Source organism: Dasypus novemcinctus, chromosome 25, assembly GCF_030445035.2.
Source record: "Dasypus novemcinctus isolate mDasNov1 chromosome 25, mDasNov1.1.hap2, whole genome shotgun sequence".
In the NCBI taxonomy this organism is placed as follows: domain Eukaryota; kingdom Metazoa; phylum Chordata; class Mammalia; order Cingulata; family Dasypodidae; genus Dasypus; species Dasypus novemcinctus.
Genome location: NC_080697.1, coordinates 8,665,537 through 8,693,314, shown reverse-complemented (window position 1 = coordinate 8,693,314; position 27,778 = coordinate 8,665,537). Strand labels below are relative to the sequence as shown.

The 27,778-nt window shown below is 42.5% G+C and overlaps 1 protein-coding gene across 5 annotated transcripts; it reads left to right on the top strand.

The window, feature by feature from the left end:
- The first annotated feature begins 50 nt into the window (after positions 1–50).
- Positions 51–27,247, top strand: NT5C1B (5'-nucleotidase, cytosolic IB). Of its 5 annotated transcripts, none has more exons than XM_012525399.3 (10): positions 51–176; positions 2,260–2,352; positions 2,682–2,852; positions 3,352–3,489; positions 4,423–4,827; positions 5,043–5,210; positions 6,048–6,177; positions 7,460–7,582; positions 7,989–8,173; positions 26,874–27,247. In XM_012525399.3, exons 1-10 carry the CDS (start codon positions 135–137, stop codon positions 27,204–27,206), a joined length of 1,788 nt encoding a protein of 595 aa, XP_012380853.2. In that variant the 5' UTR covers positions 51–134; the 3' UTR covers positions 27,207–27,247. The 5 variants fall into 5 exon arrangements, with proteins under 5 accessions (XP_012380853.2, XP_058143613.1, XP_058143612.1 ...); XM_058287630.1 differs by having other exon boundaries at positions 60–176; positions 4,723–4,827; positions 5,085–5,210; XM_058287629.1 differs by having other exon boundaries at positions 60–176; positions 4,723–4,827.
- Positions 27,248–27,778: the final 531 nt, after the last annotated feature.

Here is a 27,778-nt window from a genome sequence, read left to right as displayed (position 1 = left end):
AGTTTGTTACTATGGGATCACATATGATGTCATAAATTTGGCATTCTAAATGTAAAACCAGACTGTGCAGGGGAAGCAACAGGAAATGGGGCCGGGGTAAAGAAAACCTACATAACAACAAAGGAATTTCAATAATGACAGAAATGAGTCAAACATCCCTAAAACAGAAAAAGAAGGTGAGTGAACGTGAATGTCCTAGAACCTTGCCATGCAGCTATGAAATGTAGCTATGGAGTCTTCCTTTACCTCTGGGAATACTGCTACAAGCAAACAACTTCAGGTAATGGTTACATGTAGAGGAAAAGGAAAGGAGACAAAAAGGGAAATGAAGAGTGTGGAGAAAAAGGAGTTGAAAGCTCTGTAAAAGCTGATCCAGTAAGCCAGCATGCTCGTACGTTAGTGGTCAGAGGTGACAACCGTTGCTGTCGCTGAAGAGCGCCCACCCTGGTAGGAAAGAGAATCCATAAGCCAAGTCCAACTCAGTGTGTAGTAAAAGTACGTAGGAAAGACACAGGAAACAGAGAGGCATGTTGAACTTTAGGAACTTCCTCCAAGACACTCTCAGCCGGGTTTTAAAGAAAATTGAAGGAATGCAGAGGTTCTAGGGGAAATTCAAGTTGGTGTGATACAGAGGGAGCGTAGAGATGAACTGAAAATAGTGCAGGACATGCGCGAGGCAGGTAGGCAGGACGAGATCACGGAGCTCCTCGTCTGTCTAGCAAAGAGGACAAAGGATTTGTCTGGGAAACCAACGTGCTTAGATTTATGTTTTATAAGTATTGCTCTTCTAAGGTGGTGGATCTAGACTGTGGGAGGGGAGGGGGCGTAGCCAAGAAACCTATTCAAAAGGTTGACTTCTAAGAACTGAGACTCAGGAAGATCTGAGGCCGGGAACAAGGCAATTGTAATATGGACAAAAAAGGAAGACTGGATTTAAGAGGTCTTTTGAAGCTAGAAGTGACAGCATTTTATGGTGATTAGTGTTCAGGGTTGATGGAAGGACTTTAGGACTAGCTCAAAGACCAGGGCTATGCCAATGTCTGCAGTTGCAGACTCAACCATGCAGCTAGCATGGACGAGGTTTCTCCTAGATGTAAGGCACTGGGCATAAAGAGATGGCGAGGGGGGCCCAGAGGCCTCTGAGCTGAGCTGGAAGCCGAGTTCCTTGAACAGATAAAGAACACCAACCTGGGTGACAGCGACTGAATTAACATGAAACAGTACACACAGTGCACCCAAGTACCTCCCCAGCGAAAGTGAAAACAAGTATTTGAATAGGTTTCCATAAAGTGAATTATTTCTTTGTTCTCTCCTTCACTGTCATCCCTGTTAGTTTGTAAATAAAAAACCCCTTTTCACTCTAGATCAGGGGTTCCTAACTTTTTTGTTTCACAGATTCCTGATGTGAAAACAAAAGATCCCTTAATAAACCCACACTATACTATGTATTATTTAATAAAACTAACACATCCAAACCAACTCATCCCCACACGAATAATATTGTTTGAATTTCAATTCAAGCTCACGGACCCCTGGTTAAGAACCCCTGCTCTAGATGTTATGAGTAATCAGATGATAAGAAAAGAATCTTCTGGGAAGGGGGCATGGCTAAGGGGTTGAGCGCTTGCTTCCCATATATGAGGTCCTGGGTTCAATCCCCAGTATCTTCTTAAAAAAGTAAAAAATAGAATCATCCAGAGCACATGTCTGTCAATAAATCTGTTCAGTTTTTAGGGCCTTGATTTTAAAAATCAGACTGATATTGATGAGGCTTAGATCCACAGAAAATTGGAGGCATAGTTAGAAAAGAAAAACAAAAACAAAACAAAATTTTCAATTCACATAGTAAAAGAAAAAGTTCCATAAAGAACAATCTTCAAAACAATTGAAAAGGAAAAAAAAATCTATATGAACAACTTCACATTTGACAAAAAGCTCTGCTGTCCCTTGGAAAGTTCTCCCATGAAAATAATAGTGTTTCTACATTGTCATGTTTAAATAAATCTCAAATATATGAACTGACAAATTTCTATATTAAAACAAGAACCACACCTGTTTCTAGAGTTCTATAATACCCAGTATTTTCACTCATGCTTGTTGGAACAGGGAGAAAAATGTTTAAAATTCATATACACATATACTTATTTTGGCAAACAGGCAAATTCTATTTTTTATTTATTCTTTTATTCCCAACCTCAAGGTTTCTAATGCCCCTGAGATAAAAGAAAAATAATAAACATTCTTTGTTTCCACATTAAGAATGAGGCCGGGATGAGGTACTCAAAAGAGAGTCTAGAAGGAGAGAAAAGGAAAGATTCTGAGAAATCAGGAAGCGTTCGACTGAGCACACAGGTGAGCAGCCTTCTGTGCGGGTGGTAGAGAGCAGAGAGCACAAAGAGAGGAAGCTGGGGGCAAAGGAGTTCTGGGGGAGAAGACGAAGCTGTGGACATGTGCACGGAGGGGTCCCTCCTACCCTCGCGGACAGGTTCAGGAAAATGTAGGAGCCGCTGGTCTCTGCCTTGCCCTCCAGTCCACGGCCCCCACGTCCATGGAGAGAATGTGGCCTAGCAAGTTCCGCCGTTCCCTCCGCTCAGCGATGGGAGGAGACTGGCCTCTGCTCACACCAGGGAGGGACAGGGAGTCCGGCCATCGCGCTGACCAATTTCTGCACAATCTTTCAGATGAGGCGTGCAGTCAATCCGAATCACTTGCTGAGATGTTGCCCCTCGCCGTGTAGACGCTGCCTTTGTGCAGCCGAGGGCACAGTCCTCCTTGGCCCCTACCGCACAATACGCATTTACATTCACATGTGCCTGCTGTGGCAGCAGGGCCTGCACAGCGCCTCGATCAGGGTGAGCAGACACACCGCCCTGCGCCTTTGTCCTCGGAGGGGCGCGGCAGGCCCCCCGGGCGAGGAAGGAGCCGAGTTGGGCGCCTGCCTCTCTGCGGTCTGGTCCCCTCAGGATGGGACCACTGACGGGAAGGCTTCCGGTTGACGGAGCGGCTGCCCTCCCGCTGGCAGTCTGGTCAAAACTGGTGGATGTGTTTTGGGAGCATCTGTCCACAGGCTTGTCCCCGAGGGCAGAAGCGGGAAGCAGGGAGGAAGGACTGCACCATGTTCAGTGGCCTGTCAGTGAAAGAGCCACAGGGAAAGACAGGGGCTCAGCGGACTTGTCGCTCAGCTGTTGGAGGCGCTCTCCTGTGCCCTGCACAGAAGGCTGGGCCGGAGGGCAGGACCTTTCTCCCCGGGCCCTGCCGTTTTTCAGCCTGACGTGGCTATTCTGTGGGCACGCGTGTGGAAGGAGCGGCTGGTGGCCGGCTGCACCCCTCAACCTCTCCTCCCCTTCACAGGACTCGCAGGAAGCAGCGGTGCAGAGGGTGGACTCTCGAGGGTACCTGGTGCGCAATCAGTGGTCCCACACGTCCCGGAGCCCATCCACCAGGGGTCCCTCCGTGGACGAGCCCAAAAGTAGGAACGCAAGCATTAAGGTAGGGATGGAGGTGCCTGCTCATTAAGGCAGGAGCAGAGGATAAAATAACGTAGTGGTGAAGACGTAGAGATGCACCCACATGCCGAGCCCTGTTCTGAGCACTTTACGTGCTTGGGCTCAGTAGGCCCTCACAAGAACTCCCTGCAAACTGCACTTCGCAGGGGACCGAGGCACGTGATCACCAACCTGCCATTTCACCTTGTTAAGTGGTAGTGTTGGGATTAAACTCCTAGGTCCCTCGGTCCAACCGCAGCACCCTTCATCAGCGTACTCCCTGCTCATTGTTCATGCATTCATTCTTACTACAGCGAGAGAGGAGGGGAAGGCAAAGCACCCTAGCAGATGGTGGGGGGGAGGGGGGAGCCTGAGCCCTAACCAGGCTGGACCACACGGGCTCTGAGCCGCCCAAGCAATCCCTGCAGTCCTCACATAGCCAATGGGAGCAGAACCGCCCCCGGCGTGTGGTGCAGAGTCTGAGAACATCTGGTGCAATTTCCTCACCCGAGGCCAAGGAAGCAAAGCCCATTACTCCAGCCCTGGGCCTTACCTGGGGGGGCTCTGAAAGGCATGTGGCAGGAAAGGGACCGAGCTGCACAGTCCAGGTGCTGGCTGCCTAAGGACAGGGAAGAGGGCCTGTCCCCATCTGCTCAAAAACAAGTGTGAGGTGTTGAGGGTGCAGTTAAGGGGTGCTCATTTTCCAGGAGTACCAAAGTCTGGGAGCTGAAACGCACCCCCCAAGCCCTCCTTAATGGAAACGAGAGAAACCAGGATATACCACGGGCCCAGCAAAGGGACGGAGACAGCGTGGGAGGGGACCCAGGCAGGGATGGGGTCCCAGGCAGGGATGGGCCCAGGCAGGGATGGGGACCCAGGCAGGGACGGGGCCAGGGCCCCGCAGCCCGGCCCTCACGCGTCCGCGTCCTCGCCCCAGCTCCCCACCAGCACTGCCACGTCGCGCACGTCGTCCAGCTGCCCGAGCCAGCACGACTCGCCGCCGCCTCTGTCCACGCAGCCCTCGCTGCCCATGCCGCACGACTCGCGGCCGCCCACGCCGCCGGAGCTCGAGCTCAGCTCGCGGCGCACCACCAAGCCCGAGGTCCCCGAGCCCTGGGCCCACGGGATCCGCGACAGCCGGGAGTCCCGGGACCTGCGGGAGATGGTGCCGGCGGGCCGGGCCGAGTGGAAGCCCTACGCGCCGCGCCAGGCGCACTACTCCGTCTCGTCCCAGCAGGACCGCGACTGTCTGTCGGAGCTGCAGCGGCGGGACGACGACGAGGACGCCTACTGGTCGTCCGTGCTGTACGAGAAGAGCCCGGGCTGCTCGCGCCCCCGGCCGGTGCGCGCCCCGCGCCCCGCGCCCCGCCAGCGCGCCCCGCGTCCAGCCGCCCTCCTCTCCCTGGGGCCGCTTTTCCTCCCCAGACCAGCTCCCCCGAGGCCCCTGGGGTCTGGGCCTCGGCTCTCCGCATCCCGGTCCTCCGCGCGGGGGCCCGGTGGCGCGGCCCCACCCCTGCTCCCTGCTGACTGCGCGCCCCGTGCCGCCCCCCTCTGCAGCCTAAGCCCAAGCACGCCGTCACCGTCGCCGTGTCCTCCCAGGCGCTCTTCAACATGCTGGACGGCAGGAAGGTCTACGAGGAGGAGGGTCTGGAGAAGTACATGGAGTACCAGCTCTGCAACGAAAACGTCATCCTCACCCCGGGGCCTGCGTTCCGCTTCGTGAAGGTACCCGCGGGCCGGAGAGGGCCCCAGGTGGCCCCGCGGAGCACTGCGGAGGCTCCCTTGTAGAGACGAGGCCATCCTTGGCAGGCTGGCCCTTGTCCAGTGTTTGCTTTCACAGTGGCTTCCAGACTGTTGAAAGGGGGCCTGCAGACCCTCGCCCTAGATTTGGGATGGTGGGCTACTTTGCGTGGAATGGGTAGCGTGGGACCTGTGGCAGAAGCCGTGGCACCCTCTCTAGAAAGAGTGGGGAGAAGCAGTAATGAGTCAACAGTTTTGAGAAGTGAAAAGAAAACGCTTCATTAAAATGAGATGAAATTCACCTTTGCTGCTCTGGTGCCTAAACACACCATATTTTAAAAGTCAATATGCTCTTGAGACTTAGGGGCATGATTTCAATAGCAAATCAGATATAAGGTGCCTGAACTTATAACGCTGATCCCCTACATAACTTATGCAAACACTATACAATAACATTATAACTATGGAAACATAAATGATAGCCCTACAAATTGCAGATACAAAGTACTCATGGGGCCTATGTATTCTAAAACCCCATGTTTGAAAAACAAAGTGTGAAAGAGTTAGCCTGATCCATCTTCCCGCTTATCCCCCAAGCTAATAACCCAAATGTAAAAATTACCCCACAACTGCCCGTTTTCTCAGTAAACATTAACGGAGGTCCCTCAATGAATGGCATCCCTCTGCCTTAAGGAGCCATAATCTTTCAGTGAAGAGTAATTCAGAGCTTGAATTTGACACCAACGAGAACCTAGTTCTCCAGACTCCCTGAGCCCACCTGGCCTGGCCCTTTCTGCACACATTCGTGTTTGTAACCTGCAGGCCCTGCAGCACGTCAACTGTAGACTCCGAGACCTGTATCCTGATGAGCAGGATTTGTTTGATATCGTGCTGATGACTAATAACCACGCCCAAGTGGGAGTGCGGCTTATAAACAGCGTCAATCACTATGGTAAGTAAAATAAATACCGTGTGGAAGACCTTGCTCGCTGCTCGGGAAGAGAGAAGCCGTGTTATTTTGCTAACGGCGGCTGAACTAACGCAGTGTCTTTGATACTGACACCCCCTTCTGCGTGAGGCATGTTTATTTGCCTTTGTCAGAACAAGAGGGGCCATGTTCAGTTTTAACTTCGGCGCAGAGTTGGGTCCAAAGCTCTGGACTTAACTTGTCATGTGTGAATTTCAAAGTCTTAATCCCAGGTCCTGCCATATATTTCTGCTTTATGTTTTTCACTTCTGAACTTGACTTCAAGGGCCATCAGCCCAAAGGCTTTCTTGAGTGATCAAACTTGTTGCTCACCACAGATAGATGTTAGAAATGTGATCACTACCCTTTATTGAATGGATGTAGCTTAACCATTCTCGCATTGTTAGACAATGTTTTGCTTTTATAAATAACTCTTCCCTGTGAGTTTTGTACATAAATATTTAGCGGAGTTTCAGAACATTCTTTTAGGATAAACTCCTAAAAGTAGGAACCCTAGGTCAATTGACATAAACTTCTTAAAGGTTCTTGATAAATATTGTCAAATTACTTTCTAGACAGCTTCTACCGATTTCTACTTTCATCCAGTGTATGTGGCTGCCTGTTTTAGAAACCTCTCAACAGCATCCAGTGCTTTTCTTTTCAATTGTTAATTTGACCAGCATTTAATGATATATTATTGTTTAGTCTGCTAATACTTGCATTTAAAATTTCAAGTAAGGAAAGTGACAATTTTAGACATTTTGTTGTTTTCAGAAAATAGTTGATATCATAGCACAACTTCATATTACTATTGTATTGTTACTGAAGAATTGAAGAAATAAGCCCTTAAAATTTACCTCCACCTTTCAACAAGTGAGACGCCTGTAGTTCAAGGAAAAGAGCACTGTTCCAGTCTAGACAAAAGGTCAAACACAGGTTCAAGTCTGTCCTGTGCATTGAGCTTAGCCGAGTCTTGAGGTCTCGGTTTACTTTTCTGAAATGAAGGTGTTAATCTCTGCCATACAGCTACTGTAGGAGTAAATTGGCACAGTCTAAGGTGGATGTATTTCACAAGCTATAAAGCACCAAACACATGGGCTAATATGTAAAATAACTGATACATTTTTCTGTATTGGTGCTACAAAGGTAATTCTGAAACCCTATTAGGCATTCAGTTATTCCTACAGTGACTTTCATTGGCACCATGGATTGACAGTATATTGTTTTTGGTCTCTGCCGTAACAAAGTCTTTCTTCCCTGATAATAGGCTTACTAATTGACCGCTTCTGTCTGACCGGTGGAAAAAGCCCCATTGGCTATCTGAAGGCATATCTTACCAACTTGTATGTCTCTGCGGATTCTGAAAAAGTACAAGAAGCAATACAAGAAGGTATTAATCTGGTGTTGTCCCTCTAGCTCACTTAGAGATTTGCTCTAGTGGTTCCTTAGATTGCGCTCCACATACACTCATGTGGCTTCTTCACCTGTTAGGCTTTCTGCTAGGCTGTTTCTGCGGCTGACAGTGCTTAAGTTTGCCCTTAGAGCTTTGGCTGTCCTTAAGGTACCCCTCCTCAGGGCCTGCCCTCCAACCATTCTGCACTTTCCCATCCCTTATGGAAATGGAGAGAGTGCATAGGCAACTGTTTCGAGGTGTGTGGCTCAGACAGGGAGTTGACTTACTTGGTAATAGCTAGAGGGGAAATGTAGCTAGGAGCATGATTATTATTACTCGTAATGGGGGAACCCCAAACTCACGGTCCTGAGAAGAGTATTAATCAAGCCCCATGGTCCGTCAGGGATTGCCTCTGCGACAATGTTTGATGGAGCCAAAGACCAGGCCTACTGTGACACACAACTCCGCGTGGCCTTTGATGGGGATGCGGTCCTCTTCTCGGAGGAGTCTGAACAGATGGCCAAGGAATATGGGCTGGACAAATTCTTTCAACACGAAGCACTATATGACAATAAGACTCCTGCTCAGGTAGGTTCGGGGAGCTTTAATTAACTTTGATCTATTATCTTCTAACTATCATATGGCGGTGTTTTTAAAAATTATTTTAGGCAGACCAATCCTTCTCGGTGATTTATGCTTTACCATTTTCTCCTTTGCCTTCATGAACTTCCCATTTTTGAAGCGTCTGCCGTAGACAGCGTGTTTTGGTTAACATTCTTTTATCTATCCTTTCTGAAATGCTTCCATGATCTTCCATTATAACAGTGAACTCACCACCTCTAAATTATGAGTACCAGAGGTAACACAGCTTACCAATAAGCCATTTCTAGGTAAGAGGTTCTCAAATTACAGTAGTAAGGTAATTTCAAATAGGTCAGTAAACATTTGTTGACCCTCTCTGCCCATGACCTCAAACTCAATATTAAGGCATTGCCTAACTGAGAAAATCTGCACAACTCAGAGCTTGAATTGAACCAAATAAGGATCCATCCTCAAACAAGTGCCAACAAAGAATACCCAAACTGAAGTGGAATATGTAAGAGTTTTTAAATCAAGCTATGAACAGAAGTGTTAAAATTAAGTATAATCTTAAGCAAAACCTACAACCTTGGAACCAAAGGAAATCTGAAACATCAAAATATTCACCAAACCAAATCTGAACTGATCATTCAGGGTTATTCAATGACTCTTCTCAAGGAATTTATCCCAAATTGTCCGTATTTTTCCTCGGCTTTTCTTGAAATTGAGATAAATTTCATTATTGTGGTTTTAATCTCTATTTATAAAAGCATGAACAGGTTGATGTATGGGAATTCTGCACATTATGCAGGATTGTTTTTTAAGCTTGCAACTTCTCTAATAAAAAATAGTTTTTAAAAAGCACTAACTGAAAGCTGAAAGGTCTTGCTACTTTGTCACCTTCCATTACAGCAAGCGATATTTAAACTATATGTGTATGTGTTAATTCATTTCTCCTTACTGTATAGTTCCCCAAGAAGCTTTGACCTTGTGTTATGAAGTAGTCCAATATTAACAGACCTTACCATTGAGAGGAAAATTGTTTGTTATACTTTACATCAGTATACATTGCTGGAATTTGGAGCCTATTTTATAGTAGCCTTTCACTGTTGTTGAAATGTGGAAGATCTCCAAAAAAAAAAGAACACTTAAAATTTTTAAAAAACTTCAAAAAGAATTATTTCAAGGCAACGTTAAAATACCCTTTTCTCATGTCAGGTAAATAATCCAATTTTTAAAAATATTTTGCTTACATCAGTTCCCCCCACCCCCCATGTTTTACATCATCTTTTTTTTTTTTTCTTCATTGAACTCCCTCTTGAAGTTGTGAAATTCAATGCTAGTTGTTGCAGGAATAGCCAACAAAATCCTAGTGAGCATGTTTGCTTTTCTAGGCAGTCCCTCTGCCAGTGGTTGCAAATGCACTTTTGTACCTGGAGAAGGTAGCTTTTCAATAAAGGCCCGAAGGCTTAGCCAGGTGTCTTCCACACATGACAGAGAAGTTTTGAGGCCCAATTCCTACCCAGGCCTTCTGAGTAGAGTTGGTAGTGGAGATTGTGGTGTGGCCATGACGATTCTCCATTTGGGAAACCAAATGGATATCTCACAGCTAACGAGCATGGATTTGCAATCATCAGAGCAGTTCATGAGTCTGCAGTGTGGTACAGTGACAAGTCACTGCTGCCTTCTGAATTTAATCTCCACCTCTTCTCTCACATTCTGTGTAATCCCTGGGCACTTTTTTTTAAGTCAGAGTAGTTGAGATATAATTCACACATAGTAAAATCTGTCCTCTTTAGTGGACAGTTCTAAGAGTTTTGGCAAACATATAGTATTGTGAAACCACCACCAAAATCAAGATACTCTATCGTTTCATGAAATCACAAAATACCCTCATGCCCCTTTCTAGTTATCTTAGTCCCCTATCTCCAGGCCCTGTCAGCCACTAACCCAATTGCTGTTCCTATAATTGTGCCTTTTTAGATGTCATAGAAATGAAATCATACAGCATGTAGTCTTTTGAATCTCACTTCTTTCACTTGGCATAATGCAAATGAGATTCATTCATGTTGTTCCCTTTATCAGTCATTGTCCCTTTTTATTGCTGAATAGAATTCTCTTACGTGTCTGTGCCACAGTTTGCTTAACCATTCACTTGTTGAAGGCATTTGCATTTCTCTTGTGTAAGTAGTAGAAGAAAAATTGCTAGGTCACATGGTAACTATGTTTACCATTATACAAAACTACCAAACTACCTTCTAAAATGACCACAAGATTTTGCACTCCAACAACATTATATGAAAGTTCTTTTTGCTCTACATCTTCTCTAGCATTTGGTATTGTCGAGATTTTTTTTTTTTAAGTTTTTCTAGTGACTATGTAATGGTATTTCACTGTGGTTTTGATTTGCATTTTCCTAAGGACTAATGATGTTGAGCATCTTATGTATTTATTTGCTACCATAGATCTTCTTTAAGTGTCTGTTCAAATCTTTTGTTCATATTTACGGGGCTGTTTTCATTTTTGTTATTGAAGTTTAAGAGATCTTTATATATTCTTGATACAAGTCCTTTATCAATATCTATTTTATAAATATTTTCTATCAGTCTGTGGTGTATCTTTTAATTCTCTTAAGAGTGCCCTTCAACGAGCAGAAGTTTTTAATTTTAACAAAATCCAATTTATCAGTCTGTACTTTTGTGAATTGTGCTTCCTGTAGTGTTTGCCTAATCCGAGGTCACAAAGATGCCCTCATTTGTTTTTGCACAGGAATTTTATAGATTTAGATTTTATGTTTAGATTATGATGTAGTCTGACTTAATTTTTTTATTGGCAAAAAGTATGAGCTGAAGATTATTTTTCTTGCGTATAAATATTCTAATTCTCCCAGCACTATTTGTTGAAAAGAATCACATTCTGTCATTTTAATACACGTATTCATCCCTTTGCTAATATCACACTGTTTCAATTATCGTTTTATAGAAAGTCTTGAAATCACATGGTATGAATACTCTAATTACATCATTTTTCAATATTGTTTTGGCTATTCAATTCTTTTTCATTTTCATATAAATGTAAGAAGTAGCTTGTCTATTCATGGTAAAAAGAAAATCCTGCTGGATTTTTTTTTGGGATTGCTTTGAATTTATAGCTAAATATGAGAAGAATAGATAAGAATATTGTGTCACGCAGTCCATGGGCACAGAATATCTCTTCATTTTCTTGGGGCACCTTTGACATTCATCAGTGTTTGTGGATTTTGCATGTCTTTTGTTAGATTCATAATTTAGATATTAAACCTTGCACATATCGAACATATATTGTTAGATTAATATCAAAGCATCGGTGTTATGTTAAATTGTATTCTTAAAATTTTAATTTCCAATTTTTGCTTATTGGTAGTTTATACAAATACAACTGATTTTCGTATATTGCCCTTGTATCCTGTGACCTTGTTAAACTCACTGATTAGTCATAGAAACTCCTTTGTAGATTATTAGAGATTTTCTAGATGGACAATAACATCATCTGCAAATAAAGACAATTTAATTTCTTTTTCCATTCTGTATGTCTTTAAATTTATCTTTTTTGTATTATTACATTTGCTAGTGCATCCAGTAAAATGTTCAATAGGAGTGGTGAGATAGGACGTTCTCGCCTTGTTCCCTCACCTTAGGGGAAAATCATTTAGTTTGTCATTCTTTAATTATGTTATCTAGAGGTTTACTTCGTTTGTCAGGCTGAGGGAGTTCTTCTATCCCAAGAGTGCAATGAAAGGATGCTGAATTTTGTCAAATGATTTTTTTGTAGCAGTTTGATATTGTTTATGTATTCTAAAAATAGGTACTGGATTATGTTTGTGAACTGGTCTGTTCCTCTGAGCAAATTAGATTGGATTGGATTCAGAGGTTTCACTTTTCCTTGATTAAAAATAACAATTAAGGCTTTGATGAGGCCACATCAGTAGTCCCCACCAAGGGGGCAGGGACTCCCAGAGAAAAACAACATGGCAGAAGAAAAAGAGTTTTGATGTGGACCCTGGGGAGGAAAAGACATGGAGAAGGAGGACACAATGGAGTTTGATCCTGGAGCCTGGGAAGTAAACACACAGAGAAGCAGATACGTGAGGAAAGAAAGAAGGTCCCATTAGACACAGCAGAGGCCCCAGGAAGAGAGTCAAGCCACTTGCCTGACAGTTTATAGCTGGCCTTGTGGAGAGAACAAAGCAGCTGAGCCCAGAGAGAAACAAGCCCCAGGAGAGAGATAAGACTTGTCCCAGCCTGTGGATGAAATAGGAAGAAGGTGGGCCATGGAGCCTTGGGAGGAGGAGGAAGACTTAACCGTCACAGACATCGCCCACCATCCTGCGTCAACACGTAGCAACAGACTCTGGGTGAGAAAGTACCGCTTATGGTACCTTGAGTTGAACCATTCAGGGCCTCATGACTGTAAGCTTCTACCAAAAATCAATACCCCTTATAAAAGCCAACAGATTTCTGGTATTTTGAATTAGCACCCTTTTGGCTGACTAGTACATGCAGCTATAGAGAAAACCATGTAGTTCCTCTTTTAAAATTTGTTAATATGTATAAATTACGTTGATGGATTTTACAATGTTGACAAAGCCTTGCATTGCCAGTATAAATTCAACTAGGTCATGATGAATTACCCTTTTTATATGTTGCTGGATTTAATTTGTTAAATATAGCTTAGAATTTTTTTGCCTTTAGTTTGATGAGGAATATAGATGTTTGCTATCTTAATCTGGTTTAGGAATTGTGATAATGCTATAAAAAGAGTTGCAAAGTTTTTTCTCCCACTGCATTTTTTGGAAGACTTTGTGTAGAATTGGTATTTTTCCTTTTAGTATGTGATAGAATTCAACAGAGAAGCCATCTGGACCTGGAATTTTCTTTGTTGGAAGGCTTTAACATCAGATTAGATTATTTTAATTGGGGACTACTCAGATTTTCTCTTTTTTTTTAATGGTAGATTTTGAGTTTGCATCCTTCAAGGAATTTGTTCATTTCTTTAAAGTATTGAATTCATGGGCATAAAGTTTGTTTATTTTGCTTTTGTTTTTGAGATACTGGGGCCTGGGATTGTACCTGGGAATCCGGTGCTCAATCACTGAGCCACATGGGCTCCCCTGAGTTGATTTTTTCATTTGTTTGTTTGTTGTTTTGTTATTTTTGGAGGTACTGGGGATCGAACCCAGGACCTCCCATGTGGGAAGCAGGTGCTCAACCACTTGAGCCACATCTGCTCTCTGGGCATAAAGTTTTCATAATATTTTATTGTTCTCTTAATGCTTGTAGAATATTTAGTGATGTGCTCCCACTTTAATTCCTGATAATAGCAATTTATGTCTCCTCTTTTACTTTTTCTTGGCCAATCTGGCCAGACATTTATCAATTTCATTTTTCTTTCCAATGACCCACCTTTCCCTTTCCTCATTTTTAAGGGAGAAACTAAAATAATTGATGTGAGACTGCTCTTCTTTTCTGATATAAGTATATGATGCTGTAAATTTCCCTCTAAACACTGTTGTAGTTGCATCCCACAAGTTTTGATATTTTGTGTTGTCATTTTTAGTCATTTAAAGTATACATTTTTAATTTCCCTTGTGGCTTCCTCTTTGACCTTTGGGTTATTTAGAAAGTGTGTTTTTTAATTTTCAAATATTTGGAGTTTTTCCAGAACTTGTCTGCATTGATTTCAAGTTTGATTCTATTGTGTTTGGAGACAATACTTTGTATGATTTCTATTATTTAAATTTATTGAGCTGTATTTTATGTTCCAGAATATGGTCTAACTTGTGACTGTCCCATGTGTCCTTGAAAAGGGCTTTTATTCTGATATCATTGGTCTGAGAGTTCTATAAATGTCAAATGCATCAAGTAATTTGATAGCATTGATTAGGTCATAGCGTTCAGATATTCAATATATTCACTGATTTTCTGTCTACTTGTTCTAGCCATTACTGAATAACAGTGTTTGAAGCCTTCATATATGCTTGCTAAGTTATCTATTTCAATTTTCAGTTATATCAATTTTGCTTCGTGTACTTGGAATCTCTGTTGTCAGATACTTGTGATTATTATGTATTTATGTTGAATTGAACTTTTCACCATGTATCATCCATCTCTGTCCCTGATAATATATCTTGTCCTATAGTCTACTTCATCTGATATCAGTATAACCAGTAGAGATTGCTTATCTTTAATATTTACATGGCATATCTGTTAGAAAGAAAGCTGCACGGATAAGGAAACAAAGGCTCACCCGACTGTGGAGGAGAAAATAATTTTATTAACAATCTTGCAAGAATGGGTGCCCAACCTTAATAAAATAGCCGGTGCACCAAACAACAAGAACCAGTGATATTTATAACCTAAACCTAAGAGGCAGGTCCCTCCCCTGCTCCCCGTTGATTGGGTACTTCAGGGGTTACAGCCTATCTGAGATGTCTAACTAACTTATTCTGTTCCCGCTCTGAGTCCCCACTCCCACTCTCACTACACTCTGGCGGGCTGGGCAGGCTCAGCACCACTTTCTGGGGCCTTTTCAAATTTGGTGCCGCTTTCATTATTGGCCCTGCCCCCAGCATGCACCATTGGCCCTTCTTGCTTTGGCCCCGCCCCCACCTCTCACCATTGGCCCTTCTTGCTTTAGCCCTGCCCTCACTTCTCACCATTGGCCCCCCTCATTTTGGCACCACTTTTCAAATTCCTGGTGCACCAAAGCCGCTAGAACCCCTTTCCCTCCCTCCAACGGCAGAGCCAGTTCTGGCTTCCCCTTTGTGAAAATTAAACTTAACTCTTTTCTTATAAATCCCCCTTTTTCTTTTAGACTCTTTTAGTTTTCACAATTTAGTTTCTCAAATCTGCTAAGAGCCTTCTCACATTCTTCATCATAGAGATCTTCCTCCTTAAGGGGGTACAAAAGGCTTTACTTGCACTGTATGGGCGTCTGTTCAGTTAGTGCCATTTCAATGAGTTTTTGAGCTGGCACCTGGGGTGATGCAACATCCAACTGCTGTGAGTATCCCAGCCACGATGATAAGGGACGTCAGGACAGAGAGTGCCACTCCTTTCCATTTTCCAAACCAGCTTTCTAACCATCCCGTGAGTGGGTTGTCAATGCCAGAATTTCCTGCTAACTCTTCAGATAAGGCTGTTAAGTCTTGCAGGGCCTTGGTGATAGCCCTGTCTGGGGCCGTATTACTGGGGATGACGGTACAGGAATTACCACCAATCATAACACAGATGCCTCCTTTTTCTGCTAGCATCAGGTCTAGGGCTATCCTATTTTCCCATGCCATTTGGCTAGTAGCATCCAACTGTTCCACTATTCCCTTAACCACATCCCTATTTTAATTGATAAATCTTTGTTGATTATAATATATATAGTTAATCCAATCCACATTTTTGTTAACAGTGACCCACCAGAACAAGAATGACTCAAATCCTGTAGCTACCTGATTTCTAGCTTTAAATTAGTTAGGGACTCCCTGAGGAACTCCTATACTATCTAGATAAATTTGGTCATCAAAGGAACCAAGTAAACTTTTCATTCTCTTTCCCTGGTTTTGTGTTTCTTCCTCTTTCTCAAATGCCAGGGTAAATGGGATGGCCACTTGAACCAGAGCACAGGTTCCTTCCCACTTCTCAGGTAACACCGGGCAGAGGACGTCCTTTCCATAGTACCACTGAAGGTCTGCTCAGAGTATGGCCAAACTGGAGACTCTGCCAGTACTGTCCTCACTCACGTTCCATACTCACATACACAAGGCCATGGCCCCAAGGTCCTGGAGCTCTTTTCCCCATCTAGAGAGACAGGGAGAGTGACTTCCTAGACCAAGGAGGGAAGCCGGTATGGCTTTGACATTTCCCTTTTTGACAGAAGGTAAGAGAAAGGACACTGTACTACAATTTTCAACAGGAGTAGCATTCTGGGAGAGGAGCACCATGCACTTAAACTCCCTTTCATGCTCTTCCATACCTAATGGAAAGGGCACAATATGAGCAGTAGGCCGGCCAGCTGCACAGGCATAACAGCTGCTTTTGTTCAGACTGTGGACTGTATATTTGACCCATTCTACCCAGGCATTTGCATCTTCATATCCTGTCTCTATTTCTATGGTCTGCTTTCAGTCTTCTGCCTTAAGTATCCTGAACTGCTTTGGGATCATTCTGGATAGGGGAACCAGCCTTTGGTGGGTTTCCCTTGGTTCCTCTGAAGGGTTAGCTGGAGGGGATGGTGTTGACATCATAGCCACAGGGGGAGGAAGGACTCGAATACGGAACCTCCCCAGAGGAGCTTTACCTGTAACGTCCACCCCCAGTCTATATATTCTATCGACTACTTGGTCCCTGGTGTAGCTCCCAGTTTCTAAATTGTCTGCCTTCTTAATAGTTATTACTACTGGATTGCAATGAAGACTTTTGCAGTCTGGTGGGGTATTACCTTTATAAAAGGTTATTTTGTCCTCTAACGGTTTTCAGTGAGTATGGCCTCCTCCGTTCCCGGCGGTCCACCTCTTGTGCTCGGCAGTCCACCACACAAAGCTCCAATCAAGACAGGGGGGAGGTTGAGATAACCTCTTAGTGACTCCGGGCACAGATATTTATTTCACCCACTCAGCCGCCGCTGCTGTCCTAAATCTCCATACCCTATCACTTGGCAGGTGCCAAACTGCACAGTCTGAGACTCTAGGCCTTCAGTTAGATTTACTATCACTTTAACGGGGCTTGTAATGACCTGAATCTGAAACATCATAGTCAGTATAATTATTCTCATTTTCAGAAACTTTAAATCCTTCATTGGCTAGTCTCTTAAGGCACTAGACAAGGTGGATATAGAAAATAGCCTTCCCTCTAAGTGGAGAGATTTCTTCCCACAAAGTTCACTGACAGAGTCCAACTGGTCCTTTCCCCTTTCTAATATACCCTCCCAAATACTGACTTCTCAGAGTGATCCTTAAAGGATCCGAAGTTGGAGTTATTTCCCAGGACTCAGACGGTGTTGTTGGGTACTGGGTCAGGTACCTTTTACTCAAGAGTAGTGGGTCCAGCCTTTTTCTGCAGTCTGGACTGCAGTTTCAGTTGTCAACAAAACTTGATAGGGTCCTTCCCAGGTTGGTTTAAGTTTGGACTCCTTCCGTGACTTGATTAGGATCCAACTGCCAAGGTGGTGTTGATGGACTGTGAATTCAAGAGGCAGAGTCTGAACCAGCAAACCATGATGCCTGAGTGATGACAAAGTAGAGGACAAAGCCAGTATATAATTCTTAAGGAAGAGGTCCTTTGACTTTAAGGAAGGGAGTTCTCCAGTCCTGCCAGGGAAAGGCAAGCCAAAAAGCATTTCATAAGGAGAGATTCCCAGTTCTTTCCTAGGGTCAGTTCTAATCCTCAATAGGGCACTTAATCCAGGGTAACTTTGTTTCTAAGACCAATTTAGAAAGATGCTTCTTTAAGGGTTGATCCATTCTCTCCACTCTCCCTGAAGACAGAGGGTGCCAAGGTGTATGGAAGTTCCATGTAACACCCAGGCTTCGCATAATATTCTGGAGTACATGGGAGGTAAATTGGCTACCATTGCCTGAGTCTGTATTTTCCACTAACCCATAACAAGGAATGATTTATTCGAGTATAATTTTAGAAGTTCCTGATGCTGTAGCTGAGGCCAGAGAATATGCCTTCACCCATCCTGTCAAATGCTGTCCAATAACCAAAACATATTTTAGCTGACCCACTGGGGGCATTTCAGTGTAATCAACCTGAATACTCTGGAATGGCCTGAAGCTGGGCTCCCTCCCTCCCTGGCAATTGCTCGTTTAAACCCTTCTTATTGGCCGTTTGGCAAATTATACATCGTTCATTTATTTTTTTAGCTACAGTATAAAGGCCCACACATCCAAAATGCTTAAGAACCAGGTCACACATGGCCTGTACCCCCCAATGACTCCCTTGGTGAAAGACTGCTAATACTTCTTTCATCACTTGTTTATTCAACATTCTCCTGCCATCTAGGAGGAACCACCTCCCTTGATCATCTAGGATTGCTCCTAACTGTTCCAGGTCTTTCACCTCCTTTTCAGAGAATGTGGGGACCCCGAACTCTTCGGGAATGGAGGGTATCAGAATCATCAACTTCAAAGGGGAACTAAAGAAGTCTTCCCTAGCCTCTTCATCTGCTAACCTATTGCCCTGTGCCTCAAACGTATAACCTTTCTGCTGTCCATTTGCATGCACCACTGATATTTCCCTGGGTAAGAGTAGATTGGCCAATACTTGTTTTATTAATTCCCCATGGACTAACCCTTTTCCTTTGCTGTTCATCAATCCCCTCTTTTCCCAAATTTTTCCAAAGGTGTGGACTACCCCAAAGGCATACTTAGAGTCAGTGTAGACTGTTCCATCATTTTCCGCTAATAATTTGAGGGCTTGATTTAATGCATACAATTCATAAGTTTGAGCTGAGCAGTCACTGGGCAATTGGCCAGCTTCTTTCACCTCACAAGATAGTCCATCCACAGTTGCATAGCCATCCTGCCTCCTTCTTTCTGGGACCTGGAGGGCCCATCTATGAATAATTTTTCCCCCGAGTGTAGGGGAAGGTCTCTGCGGTCAGATCGGACTCGGGTCTGATACTCAATCAAGTCTAAACAATCATGCTCAGGAGCCTCCATTTGGTCAGGTTCCTTCCAAAGGAAGGAGGCTGAGTTTAGGCTGTGGTCTGTTGTCAATACCAAGTCATTTTTTTTCCATTAGGATAGCCTCATACTTCAGAAATTGGGAATCAGTCAACCACCTTCCCGCTTTCTGAGACAGAATAGTTCTGACATGATGAGGGGTGCTAATGACTAAGACTCCCCCAAAAATCAGCTCCCTGATTTCTTCTACCAGGAAAGCAGTTGTCACCACAACTTGAATGCATCCGGACCATCCCTTGGAGACAGGATCTAAAATCTTGGAAAGGAAGGCTACAGATCTCCTCTGATCTGGGTCAGATCAAAGATTTGGGTCAGAACCCCCAAGGCTGTCTGTCCCTTTATCTACTGTAACAAACAGGTGGAAACATTTCTCAAGGGAAGGGAGGGCTAGAACAGGGGCCTGCACCAGTGTCCATTTGAGTCCCTCTAAAACCTCTGTCTCCCCCTGAGAGCTTATACCTTCATTCTTAAAGGGGTGCTGAAGGATGATGGTCACTCTTTTGTAACTGATTCCTGCTGGTTAGGGCAGTAGGCCTTACCTGACAAGGTATAAAACCCTCCTGATATTCTATCATGGTTGGAAAAGATGACTATAGCACCCTGGGTGAAACTGGATGAAATCACTGTATGGCTAACAAGATAGAAGAAATAAACTTAATTAGAATTTTGAAGATATAGGGTTTCACTGAAAAGACACTGGGCCACAAAAATAGAAAAGGCCAGGTACCTAAAGGCTGCAACTTCTCAAAGTTGATGGGCTTTATTTTGCAGATTTTCTTCAGAAATTGGTTTCCAGGTCCCAGGTGAAGAAAGGGTACCCATAGACTATCTTGACAGGGTTAAGCTGAAGTGGATCCCGGCCACCTCATTTACTGTTTCCTTCCTGGTAGGAAAATGCTTAGCCCTGGCATGATGGCATGTGAGTTTGCCAGTCTTCCTCAGGGTATGAGGGGGACAGGTTTTAGAATAAGGGCTAGGAGGGAGACTTGGATTAAGCAAGTTCATCAACTACTTAGAAAATGAAGTTTACCAGGATCTTTTAACATGTTCAGTATCCCTCTGCATATGATCTACAAAAGATATCACCATAATCATCAAGCACATATCTAGAAGAGATATAGGTACGGTACTTATTACCCATCAATGCACTCATGAATGCATAAATTTCTTTTTGAGTTGCAGTTAATAGATCTAAGGTCCACATTTGCAACACCATAAAAGTTGTCTCTACATGGGAGCAGGCCATAATGCCCATTATGTTTTAAGTTCCACTCACAGCACTCTGGTAATCACTGCTCTACTTGGTATGTCCTTCACACAGCCAGCACACTGCAGCACAGTTGACCCTAGAGAGAAGCTAGGATGGAAGGCTCCAGTATCCCACTGGCCTGATCCATAGCAGCCTTCAGTGTCATGGAGATTTTTACTTCTACACATTCACCATGATGACATTAATTAACAAGCATTTTACTTCAGCAATACAGATGCCCAATAGAATCAAGATTATCTTCCTTTACACCACTTTAATATGCAGTTTGAGGTGGGCTCTGACAGTTTTTCCTGTTATGAAACTACTTTTTGTTATTAAAATCAATTCAGCTTCTGTTTAATAATGACTTACTGGAATTAACCATTCAACTATTTCAGTTAAACATTGCTTCTACCAACTTCTTATAACTATCCATAACCACATAGACAATAGTTGCTTCATCTCTAGACAAATTCCCCCTTCATAGAACGCATTCCCTTACTTAATGCTACCTTCTGCAATACCTTCTACAACTTCCCATATGCATTCAAGTTTTGTCCTACATACTTCCATCCTGATTTTATGAAAATCGGCTATCTTATCTTAGGAAAAAACACATTCTTTTAAACAAGCTTATCAAATTTTAGTCAGTACTCCTACAAACATTTTATGCCTTTCTATATCTACTTAAGTCTCATATCCCTCATTTTGTTCTGTGAAGAAAAGAATAAACTATTCATCTCAATTTAGGCATTTCAAAGATTTCCATACTTTATTAATATAAGTTCTTTTTTTTTATTTTTAGCCATTTGAATAGAGCTCTTTTAAGAATGTTCATTGTCAATTTAATATTAGCACATGAAGATATTAAAACATACACTGAACAAACAGAAAAACACAAAAAGAATTATGAAAGCAAGGTTGGCACGAAGCCATTCCTCATCTGCCCCGTATTTTGGCCAGAATACATTGGGTGGTCACTTCCTTTCCCTTGGTCCAATCATTATCAGTCCAATATTTCAAAATCTTCCCTAATGGACTATCTGGAGGAATTTCCCTGGGGGATCTTACAGATACCCCCTCCCTGGTCAATAGACTGCCTCTATTCCCCATTTTGAGTTTGTCTGGGTTTCTTTCAAGCCCAGACTCATCAGAATTTCCCCACCACCAAAGCAATATTTCATAGTCCCTTTTCTTACCTTGGCCCATGCACAGAGTTGCCTGGTCAGCAAGAGGCAGGTTTTCCTTTCCCTTTTCTCATTCACAATTGGCAGATCTCTAAGCATCTGGTCTCGGTTACTTCCAGCTGTCAAAGGCAGGCCCCCAACGGTGGAGTCTGAGACTGCTCAATCAGCAGGGCATGCCTTCTCCTTGTCTGCCCTGGGAGTTTCCCCCTCAGAAGCTTTAGACCCCGGATGAGCCCCCAAGATTGTTAGAAAGCTGCACCTGTAAGGGAACAAAGGCTCACCCAATTGTGGAGGAGAAAAGAATTTTATTAATGATCTTGCAAGAATGGGTGCCCAACCTGGATAAAATAGCTGGTGTGCCAAACAACAAGAAATAGTGATATTTATAACCTAAACCTAACACGCAAGTCCATCCTGTTCCCCATTGATTACTTCAGGGGTTACAGCCTATCCAAGATGTCTAACTTACGCATATCCTGTTCTGAGTCCCCATTCCCCCGCTCTCTACATTCCAGCAGACGGGGTGGGCTTAGCGCCGCTTTCACCCATGGTGCACTTTTCAAATTTGGCCCTACTTTCACTATTGGCCCTGCCCCCAGCAATCACCATTTGCCCTTGCTTTGGCCCCACCCCCACTTCTCACCCCCCATTTTGGTGCCACTTTTCAAATTCCTAATCTGCCAAGGCTACTAGAACCCCTTTCCCACACTCCTCCAATGGCAGAGCTGGCTCTGACTTCCCCTTTGTGAAAATTAAACTTAACCTTTTTCTTATGATATCTTTCAACATTTAACCTTTCTAGGTCTTTGTATTTAATTGGTTTTCTTACAGACACCATATAGTTGGCCTTCCTTTTTTTATTCAATTTGTCAAATCCTGTTTTTTAATTGCTACTTTTAGATCATTTACATTCAGTGTAATCATTGCTTTGATTTGATTAAAATATTTTTTAATGTTTTTTGTCTATTCCATCTGTTCTTTGGTATTTTTCCTTTATTTTTCTAATTGCTTTTGAATTTATTTATTTATTTTTAGTATTCCATTGTATCTTTGCTATTAGCTTATAATTCATTTTAATTTTTTTTCCCAGTGGTTACCCTAGGGCTTGAAATATACAGCTTTAAATAGCCACAGTCTACTGCCAAACAGTGTTACACCACCTTATATGTAGTATAAGAACCTTACAATAGTATACTCCTAATTCCTCCCTCCTATGTTTTGTGACATTTTGTCATACATTTACATTTTACCTATACAATATGCTCACAATATATGGCTACTATTTTTGCTTTGGGTTATCCTTTATCATTTTAGCAATTAAGAATAGGACAAAACATGTATTTTGATTTACCTTCATTTTAACCATTTGCAGCGATCTTCATTTCTTTGTGCAAATCCAGGTTTCTACTGATATCATATTCCTTTCCCTATTTATTAGTCAGGGGTTCTCCAGGGAAACAGAACTGGCAGGGTATATGTGTATATAAATATCATGATATTTGTAATAGCAGTTGGCTCATGTGACCATGGGGATTGGCAAGTCCACATTCCATAGGGCAGGCACAGGTTCAAAACTCAAGTGCGCTTAAAGTTTCAATGAATTCCCCAGAAGAATCTCGATGGCTGAAGTAGAGATAGTTTTCTTTCTAACGCTGATAACATCAGTTCTCCCATTTGGGCCTTTGATTATATAAGACTTGGGTTACTGATGAAGGCAATCTCCTTCATTGACTGTAGATAAAACCAGCCATAGATGCCATCAACAAATTATTTAAAGTCTTGAAATACCCTCACAGTAACAATCAGGCCATTGCTTGCCTGAACAAACAACTGGACAAAGTATGTAGCAAAACCAACACATGAATGTAACCATCAGAGTACACCCCTTTTCAACTTGACAGTCATACACATTTCCTTAAGCCATATTTAATGTCTAAATAAAAACAATAACAGGTCATACTTCACCTAACATAATTAAACTTTTCTGCATACAGTTGGAAAACACTTTCTCCCCAAAAGATGACCCCAAAAGATTTCCTTGGGTGAATTCACTCTTATCTTTGATATCCTCTAATTTCAATACTGTGGCATAAAGTTAATATATTTATGTTGTTTGGTTTGGTAAGGGAATAAAGAGAGGGAAGAAAACAACTATATTTGTTTTATGTATATATAAACATATTTATAACAAAACAAGAAAGAAATACTCATAACCATTACAGTCCTCATTTCTTTAACTGGTCACATAAATGTAGCTTGGATTTATAACTACCTTCTTTCACTGCCAGTCCATGTTCTCATTAACTCATCAAGCACCTCTACTGGCCTGGTGGGGTGACCCAAACCTTCATTCCTGAAGGTTCTGGGCCATTAGTAGTCCAGCCTGGATTGGGTTGTTTTTTTTAGTTTTCCACTGACTTTAATCACAGGGCATCACTGTAGTAAGACATGCCCTAAACTATCTCCTGTATTCCAGGCAAAGTTTTCCTTACTTCCATTGTATAGAAGCAATCCTACTTCCTCTTGATAATCAGGACCAATCACCCCAGCTACCACAGTATTTCCCTTCTTTGCTTGTTGATTCAGAGTCATAAGAAGCCCAAAGTGGCCTGGTGGTAGTCTTAAATTTCAGTTCCATAGAATCATTGTTGTGTTTCCTGATGGAAGCACCCTTCCATCTGAAACTAAGACCTGGAGACCAGCCAAGCTTAAAGTCATGGAGACAGGAAGCAAAATATCTAGTGGATCACTACAAATAATAGTGAATGGTGCCATTCCCATTTCCACCTCTTGATTCCCATCCCCATGAATCCCAAAGCTATGGGAGAAACAGCACCAGAAAGTGGATCCTGATTTTGCTTCCGGGATAACAACCTCCTGGAGAACATTTCCCCAGCCCTGCAAGGTATTGCCACCCAGATAGCACCACAATTAAGTTTTCAAAATGCCATTCCACTATTCCATCCATCCAGCAGCTACAAGAAGATGAGAAATACAGTAAGACCTCTAAATTCCATGAGCATGTGCCCATTCCTGTACCTCATTTGCTGTGAAGTGGGTTCCTTGAAAAGAAACAAAGCAGAAAAACACCATGGTAGTGCATAAGGCATTCTGTGAGTACACAGATGGTAGTTTTGGCAAAAGAATTGCATGCAGGGGAGGCAAATCCACATTCAGAGTATTTGTCTACTCCAATAAGAAGAAAGTACTATTCCTTTCCTGATGGAAGTGATCCAAGGTAGTCAACCTAGCAGGATGATCACCTCAGGGAATGGTACCATATTGGGCAGTGAGTGCTGGCAGAATGGGTGCTCAGCAGTGGCTGGAGCCAGGTCAGCCTTGGTGCGTAGAAGTCCATTTTGCTGAGCCCCTACATAATCTCCATCCCTACCATCAGTCACTTTGTACGTGAGCACATTGGACAATGACAGGAGTGGCTGGGGAAAGAGAACAACTGGGATTCACAGAACGGGTTTTTTATCCAATTGTTTAGTAAAATCTTTCTCTGCTGAAGTCATCTTCTGGTGAGCATTCACATAGTACACAAATGTCTTCATGTTTTTTGTCCATTCATAAACATCTATCCACATACCTCTCCCCTAGACTTCTTTGTCACCACTTTTCCAATCATGTTCCTTCCAAGTTCCTGACCATCCAGCCAAAGCACTGACCACAGGCCATGAATCAGTACACACATCTTGCTTCCAAGCAAAATGAGCAATTTCTCAAAGTTCTGCCCACTGGAAGGATTTCCCTTCACCACCGTTCTTCAGGAAGGCACCAGAAAGGGGTTGTAGTGCTGCAGCTGCCCACTTTCTGGTGGTGCCTGCATATCACACAGAACTGCCTGTAAGCCAGACCAGAGTTTTCTTTTCCTCAGCCAGCTGACCAAAGGGAACACTCCAAGAGGCCACTGAGGTGGGCTGGGAAAGAGAAAGTATTGTGGCAGGAGTGAGGGCCACGGACATTCAGGCCGTTTCCTTGTATAACTTACTTGTGTCTTTAGGACCTGCTGAGCCCAATCTTGTATATACCACTTCCATTTTAGGATGGAGTGCTACTGCACACACCCAGCTTTACAACTTGGCCAAAATGTTATGGCCGGAAGCACCAAGGCTCAAAATGGGCACAGAACATTCTTAACCATAGAATGAAAACTGAAACAACTGTAGGGATTAGAGTGACAGAAAAGAAAGTAGATATTGTGTGACCTAGTAATATAGGAACTATGCAATTAATAAAAACTGGAAGAATGTAGAGGAAGGCCTAAGAAAGAGTATGCTGAATATTTCAACTAAAATAGCTGACATTAACGAATATGACTTAAAATTGATATAGAAATATATTTATGTATCAATACAAATGCAAACACTAAGATAAAAGAAGTGACCAAAATTAGATGGTAGAATCTAATTTTAACTATTTCTCACTGTAAAGAATAATAGACCTTGGATTTACAAAAATAAAAGCTTGCTGGTGCTATAAAGGATTATAGTTATAAAGGAAACCATTAGAAGAATATAATGCAAATGTTCCTAAATATCAGAAGAACCATACACACACACACACACAAAAGAAAGACATACATGAAAAATGCTATAAACTTGTGAAATTAATAACCATAATATAACAAATAGTATATTTATAATATTAATAAATGTAAATGGGCTAAAACTCAACTCTAGTTCTGTTTTGTTTTAACTACAAGGCTTTCAGGTGGGATCAGAAACCAAAATCCAATTTTATGCTCTTTTTAAGAGATAAACCTAAAACAAAGTGTTCAGAAGGGTTGCAAATAAAAGCACGTGTGAATATATACCAGGCAATTGTAAATATCGACAAGGTTGAACCCAGGCCAAAAAATAGCATTGAACTAAATGAAGGAGTATACATTTTAAAGCTATAATATACAAATAACAAGAATAGTGCTTTTTGTTTTTTACTGGTTGCATATACTTTTATTGGTTATCCTATGGAGTACAATATGCATTCTTCACTTATAGTCTGATCTACATTACTACTTTCATCTCTTTTCTATAATTCTTTTATATTTTCCTACTTGTTTATCCTGTTTTTCATTTTAAAACTTATTGAAATATATCATTCATACATGAACATACATAATTAGTGTATAGTAAAAGTTGTGAACTTACAAAACAATCAAATTGTAGTACAAGGTTCCCATTAATCACTACAAAGAATAGTGCTTTTGATGACCAACTGGATTTATTTAGAGTGCTCATCTACCATTTGGCCACAGATAGTCCCAGGTTATGTCTGTTGCCTGTTATGTTAATTATTTATAGAACCTTCTTTCACACTTAATATACATGGCTTTAGATGATAAATTATATGGCCAATCTAGGTATATTCCAGGAATGCAAGGTGATTCCATATCCAGGAAATACATTAACGTAAATGTGGAGAGTTTCTGCAGTATACCATCAGCATTCTACTACAGCATGGCTTATGAAGTATTATATCCTTTTATAAGCGCCTGTGTTTTCATAGTTCACTTCCTTTTGCTCACCACTCTGATCTATGTTTCTTTCACAGATTGCCTTGAAAGGCTTTCTGGAAGATTTAGGCAGACTGCAAAAGAAGTTTTATGCCAAAGACCAACGGTTACGTTGCCCTATCAGGACCTATCTGGTGACAGCCAGAAGTGCAGCCAGTTCAGGCGCCTGTGTGCTCAAAACCCTTCGTCGCTGGGGTCTAGAGATAGACGAGGCTCTCTTCCTTGCTGGAGCCCCCAAAGGCCCCATCCTGGTGAAGATCCGGCCCCACATCTTCTTTGATGACCAGATGTTCCACCTTGAAGGGGCACAGAAATATGGCACCACCACAGCTCATGTACCTTACGGCATTGTTCAAAAATTCATCCCATAGGGATGGGGAAGAAAAATAAAGCGCTGACAGTCTGGTGATAAGGAAGTCCTTCTTTTGCAGTAATTAGCTAGATATTTCAAAAGATTAGACCTCATAACCTAGCTTGTTTGGAAACAGTTTCTCTCACTAAAAAAAAAAAAACAAAAAAACTTTTTGAACCATTTCTCTTTAGGCTGTCATTGCAGTTGAGTGCTTGCCCTTGTCTTTGTGTAAGACATAATGATGACTTTTAGGATATGTTTATAATATGAACACTTGAATGCTTGCAGGGCTCTTTCACAAGCCTCGTTCATTTTACAAAGCATGACTCTGTTTTGGGTATTGGTAGATTAAATGAATTGTTACCCATCATTATTCTAGAATAGTGGTTTCCAAACTTGGAGAGAATATGGATAAGTACACTTTTGAAAAATACAGCATTTTATTCCGTGGCTTCTATGACCAGCCTTTTAATCAACACAGTGAGAATGTCACTCTGCCTGCATGCATATCCTAATTTTGATACTGTTCACTCAAATAAATCAGCTGGCTGGCCATGCAAAATACTTTTCATCTAAGAGAGCTCCCAGCAG